Below are 18813 nucleotides of genomic sequence, written 5' to 3' on the forward strand. Positions count from 1 at the left end.
TCCATTCTCTTGCACATCAAACCCACTGTACCCTACTACTTGCTTTCAGGTCCTTTTCCTCAAACAATACCTTTATCTCATTATTTCCCTACTCAAACAACTGAATTGGCTTCCATGGTCTATAAAATAAGGTTCAAATTAAAAGTCTACAGGTAACTTGCCTTTCCAGCCCTGTCACTTACTAACTCCACTGCATGAATCCTCCTCATTAGACAAATGACTTATTCCCATTCCCCTGATTGTATCTTCAACTTTTCTCCACTGGAGTCTTTACACATACCATCCGTCCCATAAGAAAAGCCCTTCTTCACCTTCCCATCATTTGATGAATTTGAGATAAGGCTCAGAACCCACTATAGGCAAAACTGAAGCTTGACTTAGGTACTGCTGTCTATACAAGGATACTATCAGTCTAGCATAAAAACTTCAACCCAGAAGGACATTACATTCTCTTCCATATGCCACCTCTCAATTAACAAATTGCATTACCCAGTACTTAAATAAGTATTTGACTATAATTTGGTATAATTATATAATACGTAATCCTTTTATTTCCTTCAGGTGGCCTCTTTGCTATCTCATCCTTACATGTTTTATTTCTGCAATGAATTTTTTACTTTTATACTACCAAGTCTTTCCTGAAAGCAGATGGTGTTCATATCTCAAATAACCTTAGGTGCCCCAATCTCCGTAACCTTCCCTATGACCTTCATTAATACAAACTGATTGCAATCCAGCCTCTGCCAAAGGTAAATCTGAATGGGATGATAAGTATACGTTTCCATAGGTTCCCCCAGTTCTGTACCAACATTAAGGTAGATTACCAAACATGCAAGAAAAAAAAAAAAGCCAAGCCATGATATCTCACTTCAGTGTAAAAATGCCACCACCTTTCATCACAATAGAATGGTTTGTCCTATGTCTTTACAGGGAATTTTAAAGGCAAAGTTGAATTTAAAGAGAATTTCAACCAAATTTGAACATCCACTAAGTTACCAGTATCCTTCATACAAAAAGCCACACTTTATTTTTTTTAATCTTATTTACATTTACTTCTAAGAAAATTCTTAGCAGATAAAATTTTATTTATATATTTGCTTCCCTCTCAACAAGATACCGAACCTAAGGCATTTTAATTTTTAGTTTAATTTCTAAAAAGTCAGAGTTAAATTTAGCTTGTTTGAGACGGCCAATAATATGTACTCCTTTTATTTCCTTTAGGTGGCCTCTTTGCTATTTCATCCTTACATGTTTTATTTCTGCATTGAATTTTTTACTTTTATACTACCAAGCCTTTCCTGAAAGCAGAAGGAGTTCATATCTTAAATAACCTTAGGTGCCCCGATCTCCATAACCTTCCTATGACCTTCATTATACCTCCTGATAGTCAGTAAATAGAAGAAAGAACATTAAAAACTACATGTGCTGAAAATGTCTAAGATCCACAGATACTCAATTTTCTGTCACTCTCTCAACTTCCATTTAATAGTGAGACTAGCAGAAGAGAAAAGCTCATAGTATTATCTGAATTTTAAAAAAATACTGTGGAAATGTTCTCAAGTCATTCTTAAGGCAAAACTCAACTTTAGTCACAATTTCCCTTGAAAACATCCTGACATATCCTTAAATCGCCCTTAAGTTTTTGGGACGTAAGCTGTTAGACTCTCAATTTTTTATTTCTGTCTGCATTTTAGCTATGACCTCCCTTCCCTGGGAGTAAAAGAATTTCTCTCTTTTTTTTATTTTTGCAAAGTCTGTATAATTGAATTCATGTAAGTTAAACAAATGATGGGATACCATTGGTATTACCATCCTTCAGAAGAATGATGAAAAAGTATACCAATTATCTCCAAAGCCTATAATTAAGAAATTGAAAAGAAAGAGAGGTTACCTTGACAGCTTTCTGGGAATTGGGCAGGCCTTCTTCTATGTCTTCTAAAAGAATTCCTCCTAAGCCTCGCTGGTCATGCTTATCTAGTAGCCTAAGGAGGGCCTTCTTATCTTTCAAGTTGTACTTGGGCTTGAAAGCATACTTTCCATCTATTACTTCAATTTTGGGATTGTTGACCAATGCCTGTAAGAGTGACACAATGTGGATATATTTCCAAAAGGAAAAACACATATACAAATTCTTAAAATTCTACTAACTTATTATTTAAAAATACAATACTACCCAATACAGTGGCAGACTAAAAATATCTTATGAATACTAACTAGTAGATATAAAATATTGGATAAACAGGATCCCAGAACAGTACATGGAGATGGGCACAGTGCTTGCTGTTTATTTAAAAAAAAAAAAAAAGATGTATATTATTTACTTAAATTCTTTGGATAAGAAATAAACCATTTTATGGCAACTGCTTTGAAGAAAGCTGCACCCATATTCTTTTGGAAGACAAAAGGCATAAGAATAAATAAAACACTTATTAACATTAATAGACAAAGTAAATTGGCTACTGTTATCCTACCAACAAAATACAGTTTACCACATATTGACATTATCTGGTGAGAAATTTTATCCTGGGAAGAACAAATCAATAGTCAGTCTTCCCCACTGGTTATCAACTGGTACTAGCAGCAGGTGCAGACACGACTGAAAAGTACCAGATTTGTGCTTGTAAGAGCTTTACCTATAACGTCAGCTTGAGAATGAAACTGAGTAGGAATGCGGGAATTACTAAATATAATTATGTCCCTGGTCAGTTCTGTTGTACAGCTAATACTAGAAAAAAAGCCCTTAAAGAAAGAGCAATCCTATTTATTTTCTTATACAGCTGCCAGCCTGACCCTGAAAGGAGAAAGAAAAACACAGAAAGAAAAAAGGAGGGAGAATAGTTTAGTAATAAAAATAATCTTTAACTAATGTTGGTAACCTATAAAATTCCAAGGTTGGGTAAACCAGCAAAACTTAAATGTGATTGGCATTATTTGTATTTCACTAATATAATGAACTACAATGATACCAATTAATTGGTTCATTTTTATTATAAAAATCAAGAATGAAATTTTGCTTGGTAAAATAAATTAATTGAGAATTACATTTTAGCAACTTTCATTTGGTCTTTAGAAACTAGCACTAGTCCTAGAAAGTAGTCCTCTTCATTATCATTTCATATTTAAACTCAAAAGAGGAAAATATCTGAATTTTTTAAATCCTATTCATTTTCAAATTAGCATGGTCACTGACTGGATTAGGGTTTGTTTTCCTCAAATGTTCATGATTACTTTTCTATATAACCTGCCATAGCAGTAATAGCATCAAGTCAGGAGAGTAATGAGTGTAACAAAATATATTGCTATCTTTACAGTATCTCATGCTTTAAATTTCTAAAACCATACATAAAAACAATACAATTTACAAACACATGAATTATAAATTTAGCAGTTCAAAATAAGCATCCATTATTCTGTAAAAACTTAAGTGGAACTGGTACAATGACTGATTTCTTTACAACTTTTATCTTAAGGTCTTTAACACTTTTAAATAAATAGATACACAAAATTATGTGAAAACCAACAAATCAAACAATTTTGTAAACATGTATGCTTAAAAAACAAAAATAAAGATGCTACCCCATTTCTTTTAGGAAAAAGTAAAAATCATTATCAGCTTTCCACATAATAAAAAGTATCTGCTTATAGAAAAGACATCATGATACTCAACTAATAGTCTTTTACAACATTTTTAGCCTATTCTTACCTCAGTCATTAACCACTGTTTCTGCTTGAGCCCAATATCTAAATGCTGTGTTTCATCCAAAATTTCTTCTAAAGTTAGAGGATGTGTATCTCCTCGCTGATGCCGTGTCTATTGAGGGAAGAAACAGTTATTAGAAAACTGTTTTTAAAAGCTAGATGCACAAAATAATAGTTACACATAAATGAATCTTTTCAAGAACGTAGAAAATGTATCATTTGAGACAGTACAATTATAGAGAGAAAGAGCTTAGACCATGAAATCAAACAGAACTGAGTTCAAAGTCCCAGCTCTATAAAAGCAAATGATAAACTGGAAAAAAATATTTGCAATTCTTATCACAAAAAGGTAATCTTCATAATATTTTAAGAGCTCTGAGAACTCAACATGAAATTGGCTGAAAGATAGGAAAAGACAGATTACAGAAAAAGAAATGCAGTGACCTTAGACATATGAAAAGATACTCAACTTTCACCAGTTAGTAGTCATCTATTAGACTGACAAACACCCAGGCAATCTCATGGGTGAAGCTGTAAGGAAACAGGCCCTTTCACACAATTGCTGGGTATGAGTCCAAGTGGTACAACCCTTAGGGAGGACAGTTTGGCAATATAAATCCATCTACCCTTAACCCAACAACCCCATTTCAAGGAATCTGTCCTATAGAAATACCAACACAACATAAAAAAATGACATATATAAGGTCACTGCAGCATTGTTTGTAATAGCAAAATATCAGAAATAACCAAAGTGGCCATCAATACAGGACTGATTTAATAAACTGAAGTCATCAATGCTACTCTACGATATTAAAAAGAAAATGAGGATGTTCTCTAGATGCTAATTTGGAAAGACCTCAGGACAAATTTTTAAGTTCAAAAAACGTAGTATGTAACCTTTTGAGTAGGAAAGGGCAGAAACAATATATATTTGTATTTTGTTTTTTTCTGCATAAAGAAGCACTGGAAACAGTCACAAGAAACTAATAAAAAGAAGTTACTTACAAGAAACAGGGAAGGAGTGAATATGAATAGGTATAGAAGTGAGAAGACTTCATCATTTATACATTTTATATTATTTTACCTTTTATACCAAGAGACGTATTACTTAATCAAAACAAAAACAATTTTTAAAAATGAAGAAAAATCCCAGGTTCCAAGCTCCATTACTGTGGGCTGTTACTGAACCTCTCTAAGCTTCAATCAGTCCACTGGAAAACTTGAATAACCATTTCATAAAGGGTATATATAGAAAGCAGAGAAAGACAAAGTGTGACATAACACATACAAGCCATTTATTTAGCATCTGTTGTTAATTCATTCACTTACTCATTCAAATGTTTAGTGACTGCTATGTGCCCAGAGCACTGCCCTGAGTCATACAATGACATATAAAGTACTTCTCTTGCCTTTCAAAATCTCCCACAGAGGAGAAATGCTAAAACACACGCAAACAAAGGTCAGGTATACAATTATCTGTCAAAAAGGCAGATACAGTGAGAGAAGACGAAAAAGAAGGCTGGAATGGATGTGGGCAAAACTTTGAAAGATGGCTAGAATATAGAGAAAATGGAAGGACAGCTGTAACACAGCACAGTGGTCTCCAAAGTACGTACCTTAGGGGTATAAAAGCCAATCCATTTAGATGATTATTTACAAACTTTACATGAAATTTTTAATCTAAAATTTCCATTTATAAAGCATGTGTGGAGGTTTGAAGCTGTGATGTACCCCAGAAAAGGTCAAGTTCTTTTCATAATCCATTCCTGTGGGTGCAGACCTATTACAGGAAAAGGTTATTTCAACTGAGATGTGACCAACCCCATTCAAGGTGGGTCTTAATTCCCTTTTTGGAGTCCTTTATAAGAGGATAAAGGACACACAGAAAAAGCCCAGAGAACTCAGAGAAGCCCCAGAGAAGCTGAAAGGAAGCCACCAAAACCAGAAGCTGGAAGCAACAAAACCTGGGAGAGAAGGTCTAGCACACTTGCCACGTGCCTTCCCATGTGACAGAGGAGCCCCAGATGCCGGTTGCCTGTCTTCAGAGAAGGTATCATCCCATTGTTATCTTAATTGGGACATTTTCACAGCCTCAGAACTGTAAATTGTAAGTTAATAAATACCCATTATAATTAGCAATTTTACATTACAAATATTGACCAAATATCGAGGTCCTGCAGAACCACCACATTGCCTCAGTGACTATGTACAGCGCTCCTAGGCCTGGTGCCCACTTGAGAACAGTGGAGCTCCCCTAGGGACATCACCACTCATGTCTTCTGCCCCAGGGAACTGTGCATCATATCCTGCTCAGTGGGCTTTGGTGTGCTCCCCCGTGGGTTTTCTTGGACACCCTGCCAGTACTGAAGGGCTGCTGTGATACTCTGAAGTGGGGCTTGGGCTAGGTGCTCTGCTGTGCAGTGTAGGGGCCCAGATTTCCCTCTGTCTTCAGCCTGCAAGTGCCAGGCTAAAAAGAGAAGCACAAACTCTCTTTATAGAGAGATACCTGGACCCAGGAGCTCTCAGCTGACAAATAAGGAGGCAGGGTCCTGTCTCCTTCTGGCAACTCTGTTCCCCACATACTGGGAAAACCTGGGTTCTTTCTATGGCTGAGGACACAGGCACTCAGATGAGGAAAAGGCATTCTGCCTCTGGACCACATTGCCACATGATACTTAAAGCGAGAAGGTATCATGTCCATCATACTTGGTTCTGATGTTTGCACTACATCCACTTTAGTTACTGTGGCCAGGGTGACCCACCTGCCTTCCCCATTCCCTTCTTGGCACGTGCTCCCTGCCAGACCTAGTAGGTACACCCAGCTGGTTGAAACTCAGCTTTCTACCACTCAGGTACATTCCCAGGCCTGGTTCTCACCCCTCCTGCAGTCTATCTTTGGAGTCACCCATATCCCCATTCTGCCCCCACCTGGCTGGGGGACTGCATGTTCCACCCTGTTTGCCTTTTTTTTTTTTTTTTAATGCCAAAGTTTTAGTCAAAGACATCTCCCCTTTGTTGTGTTTCAGCATCTGTTCTGCACTGTGGGCTGGCTCCATGCCTGAAACCTGGGCCATGTCCCTTGGCTGAGGCCATTCATGGCTCAAGACCTCTCGTGGCTCAAGTGGGGCTGGGCTGCTTGGTCTCTTCATGAGTCTTGCCAAGGAAAGTAGCATACGTGCTTTAAAAATATTAACCCTTTTGAAAATAACTGAAAATATTTGTCCTAGCAACTTGTGATACATGGATGACAATTTTGTGAGTTTTCAAATCTGTGTACATAATACAACACTTTTTTAATTAACTCAGATACAACCTCATCATGTATAGTTTAATGATGAATGCGCAGGGGACCTGCCCCAGGCTTCTGTGTGGTTCCTGGGTATACAGCCAGGCTTGTGCGACACTCCCATGACTTTGTGACTGACCAGTATCTTCCCATGTGGACCAGAGCCTGGTAAGAGAACTCCACACATACCTCCCACTGTCAGAGGAAGCCAGAACTGTTCCCATCAACCTTCCTTATCCCCTGCCCGCTCCACCCCCACACCAAATAAAGCACCTATTCCCTCAGCAACAGCCCGCATGTGCTGTTCCTAGGATGACTGTACTAAGAAGGAAAAAAAATACTCTAAAGTTAAGGACTTGATTTTGTCTTCAACGAAGAGGTATTACACATCTTTGTTAAATTTATAACTAGTTACTTATGAATTCTGGTGTACTCCTCTGGTATTTTTTATTTCATTTTCTAATTTTTCTTGCAAGTCATAGAAACTGATTTTTGTGTATTGATGTAGTATATAGCAACCTTACTAAATTCACTTTTCTGATAGCTGGTATACTCTTTTGGCTTTTCAATGTACTTAATCATGTCATCTACAGTTCTACTTCTTCCTTTAGAATTTTTATATCTTTTACTTTTTTATTGCCTTACTGTACTAAGTATTACTTCCAGTATTATCAAGAAGTCATGACAGAGAGAACCAAAGATGGCGGCTAGGAGAGATAGGGCAAAAAAACACCTCCGTGAAAAATACTAGATAAAAGCCAGAAAGTGACCCAGAACACCAGTTCCAACAATGCTGCAGCTGGACAAGGTCTGCTAAATCCACAGGGACCATGCACTTGGTGAAACCAGGAGTCTGCATTCTGAAACGAGTGAGTAAGCCACTGAATATCTGGCAGCCATGCTGCAGTGAGGGGAAACTGAGGGTTGGTGTTTGGAGGCAGACTAGTTCTTTTTTAAAAAAACCCAAAAGCAGCTGCAGATACGGCAGCGAGAACCGCACAGTGAAGCGCGGCGGGAACGGGATGTGCAAACACCTCAATATCTGGCATGGAAGACAGCCTTTCGTGCACCTGCAGCTAATTGTCTAATTAGCTAATTCCCCAAAAGGGGAAAAAAACCAAGCTCCTTGTAGCCATCTTCCAGGTGGGCTGGAAACACTCCTGCCCGGCGCCGGAGCCACAGCCCAGAGCCGTGCCAAAAAACCCAGTGTGACAGCAAGTGTTTCCAGCAACACACATAAAATGCCACAATACTGAGCACGGACAATAGCCTTTCAGCACCCACGGCTAATTGTCCTGGAGCTGGGAAGGCAGAGCTGCGTGAAAAGGGGGAAATCAGCACGCCCCATTCAGCCATCTGCAGGCTGGGAACGCCCCTACACGGCCTGGCAGCCGAGAACTTCCCTTGAGGGATGGTGCGCACTTGTGATGTAGCACAACGTTCCCTCAGCAGAGACCCTAGAAGGGCATGGCATGGAAGTGGGACCCACTCGGAAATCCCAGGGACTATACGCCAATACCAAAGACTTGTGGGTCAGCGGCAGAGACAATCTCTGGCGAGACTGAAATGAAGGTTTAGACTCTTGCAACAGCCTTAAATCTCCAGGAACACCTGGGAGGTTTGACTGTTAAAGCAGTTCTCCCTCCCTAACCGCTCAAACACACGCCCTACATTCAGGGCGGACAGTACCAACAACACACCCAAACTTGGTGCACCAATTGGACCCCACAAGAATCAGACCCCCATACACCACAAAGACAAAGTCGGAGAGAACTGACTTGAGGGGAATAGGTGGCTCGCAGAAGCCACCTGAGGGTTAGTTAGAGAAAGGGTATGCCACCAAGCTGTAGATATGACAAATTAAAGATGTGTCTTTGAATAATTCTACATATCCTTAAAGAACCCTATCAAGTAAAGCAAATGCCAAGAGGCCAAAAACAACAGAAAATTTTAAAGCATATGATAAAACTAGACGATATGGATAACCCAAACCCAAACACCCAAATCAAAAGATCAGAGGAGACACAGTACTTGGAGCAATTAATCAAAGAAATAAAGACAAACAACGAGAGCATGGCACAGGATACAAAGGACATGACAAAGACCCTAGATGAGCATAAAGAAGAAACTGCAAGAGTAAATAAAAAAATGTATGATCTTACGCAAGTAAAAGAAACTGTTGAACAAATTAAAAAGATTCCGGATACTCATAGTACAAGACTAGTGGAAGCTGAAAAAACGAATCAGCAACCTCAAGGACCACAGAACAGAAAATGAAAGAACAAAAGAAAGAATGGGGAAAAAAACTGAAAAAAATCGAAATGGACCTCAGGGATATGATAAAATAAAATGTCCAAATATAAGACTCAATGGTGTCCCAGAAGGGGAAGAGAAGGGTAAAGGTCTAGAAAGTATATTCAAAGAAATTGTTGGGGAAAACTTCCCAAACCTTCTACACAATATAAATATACAAAGCATAAATGCCCAGCCAACTCCAAAGAGAATAAATCCAAATAAACCCATTCAGAGACATATTCTCATCAGACTGTCAAATACTGAAGACAAGGAACAAGTTCTGAAAGCAGCAAGAGAAAAGCAATTCACCATATACAAAGGAAAAATAAGACTAAGTAGTGACTACTCAGCAGCCACCATGGAGGCGAGAAGGCAGTGGCATGACATACTTAAAATTCTGAGAGAGAAAAATTTCCAACCAAGAATAATTTATCCAGCAAAGCTCTCCTTCAAATTTGAGGGAGCGCTTAAGTTTTTCACAGACAAACAAATGCTGAGAGATTTTCCAAATAAAAGTCCTGCCCTGTGACACGAACAGATATCTGCACGCCAATGTTCATAGCAGCATTATTCACAATTGCCAAGAGATGGAAACAACCTAAATGTCCTTCAACAGATGAGTGGATAAATAAAATGTGGTATATACACACGATGGAATACTACGCGGCAGTAAGAAGGAACGATCTCGTGAAACATATGACAACATGGATGAACCTTGAAGACATAATGCTGAGCGAAATAAGCCAGGCACAAAAAGAGAAATATTATATGCTACCACTAATGTGAACTTTGAAAAATGTAAAACAAATGGTTTATAATGTAGAATGTAGGGGAACTAGCAATAGACAGCAATTAAGGAAGGGGGAACAATAATCCAAGAAGAACAGATAAGCTATTTAACGTTCTGGGGATGCCCAGGAATGACTATGGTCTGTTAATTTCTGATGGATATAGTAGGAACAAGTTCACAGAAATGTTGCTATATTAGGTAACTTTCTTGGGGTAAAGCAGGAACATGTTGGAAGTTAAACAGTTATCTTAAGTTAGTTGTCTTTTTCTTACTCCCTTGTTATGGTCTCTTTGAAATGTTCTTTTATTGTATGTTTGTTTTCTTTTTAACTTTTTTTTTCATACAGTTGATTTAAAAAAGAAGGGAAAGTTAAAAAAAAAAAAAAAAAAAACAAGGAAAAAAAAAAGATGCAGTGCCCCCTTGAGGAGCCTGTGGAGAATGCAGGGGTATTCGCCTACCCCACCTCCATGGTTGCTAACATGACCACAGACATAGGGGACTGGTGGTTTGATGGGTTGAGCCCTCTACCACAGGTTTTACCCTTGGGAAGACGGTTGCTGCAAAGGAGAGGCTAGGCCTCCCTATGGTTGTGCCTAAGAGCCTCCTCCCGAATGCCTCTTTGTTGCTCAGATGTGGCCCTGTCTCTCTAGCTAAGCCAACTTGAAAGGTGAAATCACTGCCCTCCCCCCTACATGGGATCAGACACCCAGGGGAGTGAATCTCCCTGGCAACGTGGAATATGACTCCCGGGGAGGAATGTAGACCTGGCATCGTGGGACGGAGAACATCTTCTTGACCAAAAGGGGGATGTGAAAGGAAATGAAATAAGCTTCAGTGGCAGAGAGAATCCAAAAGGAGCCGAGAGGTCACTCTGGTGGGCACTCTTACGCACACTTTAGACAACCCTTTTTAGGTTCTAAAGAATTGGGGTAGCGGGTGGTGGATACCTGAAACTATCAAACTACAACCCAGAACCCATGAATCTCGAAGACAGTTGTATAAAAATGTAGCTTATGAGGGGTGACAAGGGGATTGGGAAAGCCATAAGGACCACACTCCACTTTGTCTAGTTTATGGATGGATGAGTAGAAAAATAGGGGAAGGAAACAAACAGACAAAGGTACCCAGTGTTCTTTTTTACTTCAATTGCTCTTTTTCACTCTAATTATTATTCTTGTTATTCTTGTGTGTGTGCTAATGAAGGTGTCAGGGATTGATTTGGGTGATGAATGTACAACTATGTAATGGTACTGTGAACAATCGAAAGTACGATTTGTTTTGTATGACTGCGTGGTATATGAATATATCTCAATAAAATGAAGATTAAAAAAAAAAGACATAATGCTGAGCAAAATAAGCCAGGCACAAAAAGAGAGATATTGTATGTTACCACTAATGTGAATTCTGTGAAAAATGTACAATGTTTTATACTGTAGAATGTAGGGGACCTAGAGATACCAATTAGTGGAGGGGGAATGATAATCTAATAAGAACAGAGAAACTATGGAGGGTAATCTCAATGTTATGGGAATGCTCAGGAATGATTATGGTTTGTAAACTTTCTTGGATATAGTAAGATCATGTTGGAAGCAACAGAGTTATTTTAGGGTTTTTTTTTTCTCTTATTCCTTTGTTTTCTTAGGGGGTTGTTAATTTTCTTGGGGTATGGTAGGAACATGTTGGAAGCAATGTAGTTATTTTAGATTATTTGTTTTTCTTACTCCTCTGTTTGGACATGGTTTATTAATTTTCTTGGGGTATGGTAGGAACATATTGGAAGCAAAGTAGTTATTTTAGGTTATTTGTTTTCCTTAATCCATTGCTTTGTTTGAAATGTTGTGGGGTTTTTTTGGTTGTTGTTTGCCTGTTTGTTTTTAATTTTTTGATAAACAAAGTTAAAAAATTGAAAAAAAATCAGTAGAAAAATGAGAGTAAAAACTAAATGACAAATAGGGTGGGATGGGGGGATGGTTTGGGTATTCTCTTTTCACTTTTATTTTTTATTCTTATTCTGATTCTTTCTGATGTAAGGAAAATGTTCAGAAATAGATTGTGGTGATGAACGCATAACTATATGATCATACTGTGAACAGTTGATTGTATACCACGGATGACTGTATGGTTTGTGAATATATTTCAATAAAACTTAATAAAAAAAAAAAAAAAAAAAAAAAGACCTAGTATTAGAAGGTGGCTTCTTAGACTTTATACCCAAAGAAAAAGCAACAAAAGAAAAAATAGATATATGGGAACTCCTCAAAATCAAAAGCTTCTGTACCACAAAGGAATTGTCAAAAAGGTGAAAAGGCAGCCAACACAATGGGAGAAAATATTTGGAAACCATATATCTGATAAGAGACTGATATCTTGCATCTATATAAAGAAATCCTACAACTCAACAATAATACAAACAGACCATTTATAAAATGGGCAAAAGATATGAAAAGACATTTTTCTGAAGAGGAAATACAAATGGCTAAAAAACACATAAAAAAACATTCATCTTCACTAGCTATTAGGGAAACACAAATCAAAACCATAATGAGATATCATCTCACACCAGTAAGAATTGCTGCCATTAAACAAACAGGAAACTATAAATGCTGGAGAGGATGTTGAGAAATTAGAACTCTTATTCATTGCTTGTGGGAATGCATTATGATACAGCCGCTGAGGAAGCCAGTTTGGTGGTTCCTCAGAAAACTAGACAACGAGTTACTCTACGATCCGGCAATTCCACTTCTTGGTATATACCCAGAAGATCTGAAAGCAGTCACACAAACAGACATTTGCACACCCATGTTCACAGCAGCATTGTTCATAAGTGGCCAAAAAATGGAAACAATCGAAGTGTCCTTCAAAAGTCTAATGGATAAACAAAATGTCATATATACATACGATGGAATACTATGCAGCAGTAAGAAAGAACGAGTCCCTGAAACATATGGCAACAAGGATGAACCTTGAAGACATAATGCTGAGTGAAATAAGACAGACACAAAAGGAGAGATATTCTTTGTTACCACTAATGTGAACTCCTTGAACAATGTAAAATAAGTGTCTTACCATGTAGAATATAGGGGATCTAGAGTTAGACAGAAGCTAGTGAAGGGGGAGTGATAACCTAATATGTACAGACACGATAAGGAGGGCAAACTTAAAGGTATGGGAATGGAAAGGAATTATAAGGGGGATTTTAAGTATCAGTTAACGGGATTCTGAGTATCAGTGCCACAATGTAGGCAGATATGATCAAAAGTGGTTCTTTAAAGGCATATATCCCACAGATTACCACTACAAAGTGTTTGCATGATACACTTCTAAGGCATGACACTGGTACAAAGAGTTAACAACAGAATGGTACATGGAAAAACTACCCATTACATATTATAGACTTTATTTAATAGGAATACTTAACCAGTACTACACTAATACTAGGAATGAACACTTAGAGGCTGATAAGAGTTTTGGAATGTTTCATGTTATGACAATTGTTTAAAATTTAGAGTGATGATGATTGTACAACTAAGTGAAGATAATGTGAGATACGGATTGCTTACCTTGTACAGAATATCTGCTATGTGAAATTAGGAACCCCTACTTCGTAAGTCAAGCCCTTGATCTTGAGGCTTGCTCTTGCAAAACTGATGGCTGTAAAAGGGAGGCTAAGCCTTCCTATAATTATGCCTAAAAGGCACCTCCAGAGAAACTCTTCTGTTGTTCAGATGTGGCCTTTCTCTCTAAGCCTAACTCAGCAAATAAATTCATTAACCTCCCCTCTACATGGGAATGACTCCCAGGGGAATGAATCTCCCTGGCAACATGGCACACAATTCCCAGGAATGACCCTGGCCCTGGCCTTGAGGGACTGAAAATGCCTTCTTGATTAACAGGGGGAAAAGAAAGGAAACAAAATAAGGTTATAGTGGCTAAGAGACTTCAAATAGAGTAGAGAGGCTATCTTGGAAGTTACTCTTAGGCAAGCTCCATCCAGATATCCCAAATGGCCACAGTATGCCAAGCCCTAACCAAAAGTAGTCCCAAGATACCTAGGTCCCTGTCTGAAACTCTATAAAAATTTCACTCACTAAAAGTTTATTTTTCAGAAACTTAAATCCACAAGAGTGTTCCCATGCCAGACAAGTCCTAATACCCAGAGGCAACAGCCTCTTTAAGAACATCAACCAGATGCAGTTCCCTTCCCCATGAAGCTAACACCCCTTTTTCACATGAATAAGTTAGGGTGGTCACTGCATAGACACCCCTGAAGATCGAGAAAAGTGATTAAACAAGAGTAAGAGATAGCAAGAGACAAGATAGGATTTAACAAAGAATTCCGAATACTGACTCTTTATATAAAAATATATATATATATGTATTTTTTTAGATGCTAGGGTTTAAGAATAGCTAGAAGGAAATAACTGAAATGGTGGAGCTGTAACCCATAACATTCTTTGAAATTTGCTCTATAGCTACTCATTAAATTGTATTTTGAAAGACATCAGCTTTCTGTATATATCTTATATTTCACCATAAGGAAATAACTGAAATTGTGGAACTGTAACCCATAACATTCTTTGAAATTATCTATATAACTACTTGTTAAATCATACATTGGAAGTTATCACCTTTCTGTATATATGTTATGTATCACAATAAAGAAATAACTGAAATTGTGAAATTGTAACCCATAACATTCTTTGAAATTTGCTCTACAGCTACCTGTTAAACTGAACTTTGAAAGTTATCACCTTTCTGTATATATCTTTTTTTTTTTTTTTTGGTAACAGCTTTATTGAGATCTAATTCATATACCATACAGCTCACCCATTTAAAGTACAGAATTCAACAGTTTTTAGTATATTCAGAGCTGTGCAACCATCACCACAATCAATTTTAGAACATTTGCATCACACCAAAACAGAAGCAGTCACTTTCCCTTCCTCACTCCCCCATCTCCAGTCAATCACTGAAATCTGCTTTCTGTCCCTATGGCTTTGCCTATTCTGGACATTTCATACAAACAGAACCATACAATATGGGGTCTTGGCTCACTTTCTTAAACTACTACAACCAGAACAAAACATTTCTTTTCTGCATGCTGGATCTGTTTTACAATCTTAAGATATCAAAGGCTGCCATGTACAGACCTTATAGGAACAGGAACTGCTGCTCAATACTCCTGGTATAAGTTTTGAACTCCCACTTATTTTTTCACTTAGCATTACTCATACTTTCCAGATGAAACTATCAAATTGAGTTAGTTTGCTACATCCAAAATGGCCTGTCCATTTTGGGCAGTGTTTTGACACTAAATCATCACAGATTATTCAAGTCTAGTGGTTCTGCTTTTATTCCACGTTTAATACTAATTTTATTCTGGCCTTTGCCTGAGTGTGTCAGTCCTATGAGTCTTAGAACATAAAGTCAAAGGTTCTGTTTCATCTACCAGCTGGAGTGTGGAAGAAGCAGTTAATTAGTTACAAGCCTTTTTTTGAAGTCTGAGTTCTGTCTCTTCCTAGTTTTGTGACCCTGGTCAGAATCTTGAGGAGTCTGCTTTTACATTGGTATAATCAGGAGACTAATATATGCCCTAGAGCATCACAGGGAGACTGAGGGCAGAGAGACCCTTCCAGACTGCGGAAAGCGGAGCTATGGCTTCACCCACTTCTGGGATGGGACTGGAAGCGTCCCGGCAGTGACAAGTGCACGCCCAATGGCAGCCAAGGCAGCTGGCTTCTGTATACGTCTTATATTTCACAATAAGAAAAATATTTCACAATAAGAAAAAACTGAAACTGTGGAACTGTAACCCATAATATTCTTTGCAATTAACTATACAACTACTTGTTAAATCGTACTTTGAAAGTTATCATCTTTCTGTATACATGTTACATACACACACACACACACACACACACACACACAGACACATACAGGACATAACTGAAACTGTGGAACTGTAATCCATAACATTTTTTGAAATTTGCTAACTACTTGTTAAATTGTACTTTGAAAGTTATCACTGTTCTGTATATATGTTAAATTTCAGAATAAAAAATGAATTAAAAAAGAAACTGTATACTTGAATGAATATCAATTAAATATACGTATGTGGCTGACAGCAATACCAATTTAATAGTAATATCCAAAGCTTGATGCACTAAATACTTTTTTTTTTACAGCTTTAAGGACACAGAATTCACACCCAATAAACTGCAAATATTTCAAATATGTGATTTGACAAATTTTGAATGTGTATACAAATTTAACTTCTGAAAATCCCCTTGCTTTATCAAAATGTTAAATAGAATTTTTGTTATTTAAGAAAAGAACTTACCTTCATGTAATTCACAATCTTAGCAAGAACTCCAAATTTATATCCAGAGCTTCCTGATAGAGCTTTCAAGTTAAATGATCCATTGCTATGATCTGGAAATGAGGTTTAAAAAATAATTGTAACATATTTTTATATTAGATGTGGTTAAGACTTTCAAGCATCTAAGATTACTTTAAATCTGGTAAAGTAGTTCTTATTTCAGTTTTTCCATCTAAAGAATTCCACCCTGTAAAATTTTGGTGAAAAATACAAAATCTCTTGTACGTACAATAAACTATCAATTTTCTCACTAAGAGCAAGAACAAAGTATAAATAATTCAGAAGTATTAAAATATATTTCTTTTATAAATATCTTTAACTCACTCTTAATTCTGATTAGACTTCCCCTATAATTAGAAGATGGCTTTTCAAACAAGGAGGGAATACAAATCTCAGTCTGATCCATAGGGCTTTTCTAACAGATTTAAAACCACAAACTTCTAAGGGATTAAAAATTCAACTTCTCACCTCTTACATCAATTTCTGCTTGCCAGTTTAAAAGAAATTAATGGGAATTAATAGAAAGAATGATACCATAACTATTTTAAAGTTAATTTCAAAGATAAATTAGGAATAAAAAATACTGACAGCACCACTGCATAAACATGGATTCTTAAAAAGGGTGACAACATTGACCTCCCACTTTGAGAAAACCTCTCTCTCTCTCTAGATCTGGAGTCGAGAAACAGATATGGAAGATAATTTGCTTTGGAACACCTATCATTTTGCTCCTTACTTTGATATAGAAACCCTAATGCAACCGAAGCATCACCGATGAATTCCATTTGTCATAGGCAAGAACAGTAAAAACATTTCAGAAGTCCTATATGCAAGGCATCAGATCAGATATTATAAAGTTCCCATGTGGCTGATCCACAAAGGAATAGGTTGAATAAAAGGGAGATGGGAAGATCAATCTCTGGCACCAGCTTGGTAATAATTTAAACAAAAGAATACATTAGAGCAACCACAAGTCAAATGTAACAATTGTCAGAAATCCAAAAGAACATCTTCTAGATGGCATCATAATACTCCTCTGAGATTAGTTAGTGAAAAGGCTTTATTGAGTATGCTTTTTGGAGACCATAACAAAACTTTACATGCACTTTCCCTTTAAAATATAACTTTGTTACAATGTTGACAATAACTTGATTGGCACATTAAAGTCTACTTTACTATGTTTCTTAAAATATAAACCATAATATTAAGAATGCCTTACAAGTTATACCAAGTGCTTTCACATTCATTAGTTCACTTATGAAATACTACCTCTGTGGTCTACATTCCCAAAGTACTCAAGAAACTTACTATAATAGTAACTAACATTTATTAAACACTTACTATGTGCTTTAGCAGCATGCTAAATGTTTTCCTCATCTGATCCCTACCAAAAATCCTACTTAGGAGATATTAGTATCCCCTTTTAAACATAAGAAAACTGAGGGGATAGCAGAGCATAGATTCAAATCCAGCTGCAAACCTTTTTTTATACTGCCCTGTATGGGAACCATTAAGCAGCCTTTTCACGATTATTCTATCTGAAACTGATGATTTTGTCAAAGTCCAGAAATTCACAAATGCACATTTAGTGTTTCCTTGTTTAAATTTAGTAAAATAACATAAATTTATCCTACACTACTGTATACAAAAACTGGTAAGACTATGAAAAAGGGAAGGCAATCTGTTAAGGCAAGTACCATACAATTGGTGTAGTGGGTTGAATTGTGTCCCCCAAAAAGATGGGCTCAAGTCCTAACTCCAGTAACTGTGAATGTGACCTTATTTGGCTAGAGGGTCTTTACAAATCAAGTTAAGACGAGGTCATACTGGATTAGAGTGGACCCTAATTCCAAAAACTAGTGTCTTTATAAGGGAAAGGAGAGGGAGATTTGGATAAAGACACACAAAGGAGACACACAAGAAAGAAGGCCACCTGAAGTCAGAGTTATGCTGCCACAAGCCAAGGAATGCCTGGGGTCACCTGAAGCAAGAAGAAGCAAGGAAGGATTCTTCCCCAAGATCTTTAGAGAGAGCGTGGCCCTGCTAATACCTTGATTTCAGACGTGTAGCCTCCTGAACTGGGAGAGGATAAATTTCTGTCCTTGTAAGCCAGGAAGTTTGTGGTAAATTGTTACAGCAACCCTAGCAAACTAATACAATTTGTCAATTATGAACCACTACAATTTTATTTACCATTGTGTCTCTAGCACTTAACTCAAGGCCAGGCAAAGTAAACATTCAATCAATATTTGTTGAATGCATGCATGCATGAATGAATATAAGAACATTTCCATGCATCCCTTTATGGCCCCAGAAACTAACATGCTAAGTTATTTATAATCTTAAAAATTTAAGTCGGCATAC

General features: G+C 37.3%; 1 protein-coding gene across 2 annotated transcripts in view; it reads right to left on the reverse strand.

The window, feature by feature from the left end:
• Positions 1 to 18813, reverse strand: part of GTF2E2 (general transcription factor IIE subunit 2) — an 84745-nt gene that overhangs the window by 47354 nt on the left and 18578 nt on the right. For both annotated transcript variants that reach the window (XR_005216039.1, XM_037831295.1), the window contains exons 3-5: positions 16411 to 16502; positions 3704 to 3811; positions 1892 to 2074 (exon numbers count right to left, since the gene is read on the reverse strand). Coding sequence is in view for 1 of the 2 variants with exons in the window: in XM_037831295.1 (XP_037687223.1) it covers positions 1892 to 2074; positions 3704 to 3811; positions 16411 to 16502 (383 nt within the window). In the remaining variant the exon portion in view is untranslated. The remainder of the gene's footprint in view (positions 1 to 1891; positions 2075 to 3703; positions 3812 to 16410; positions 16503 to 18813) is intronic.

This window comes from Choloepus didactylus, chromosome 3 (genome assembly GCF_015220235.1).
Source record: "Choloepus didactylus isolate mChoDid1 chromosome 3, mChoDid1.pri, whole genome shotgun sequence".
Classification (NCBI taxonomy): Eukaryota; Metazoa; Chordata; class Mammalia; order Pilosa; family Megalonychidae; genus Choloepus; species Choloepus didactylus.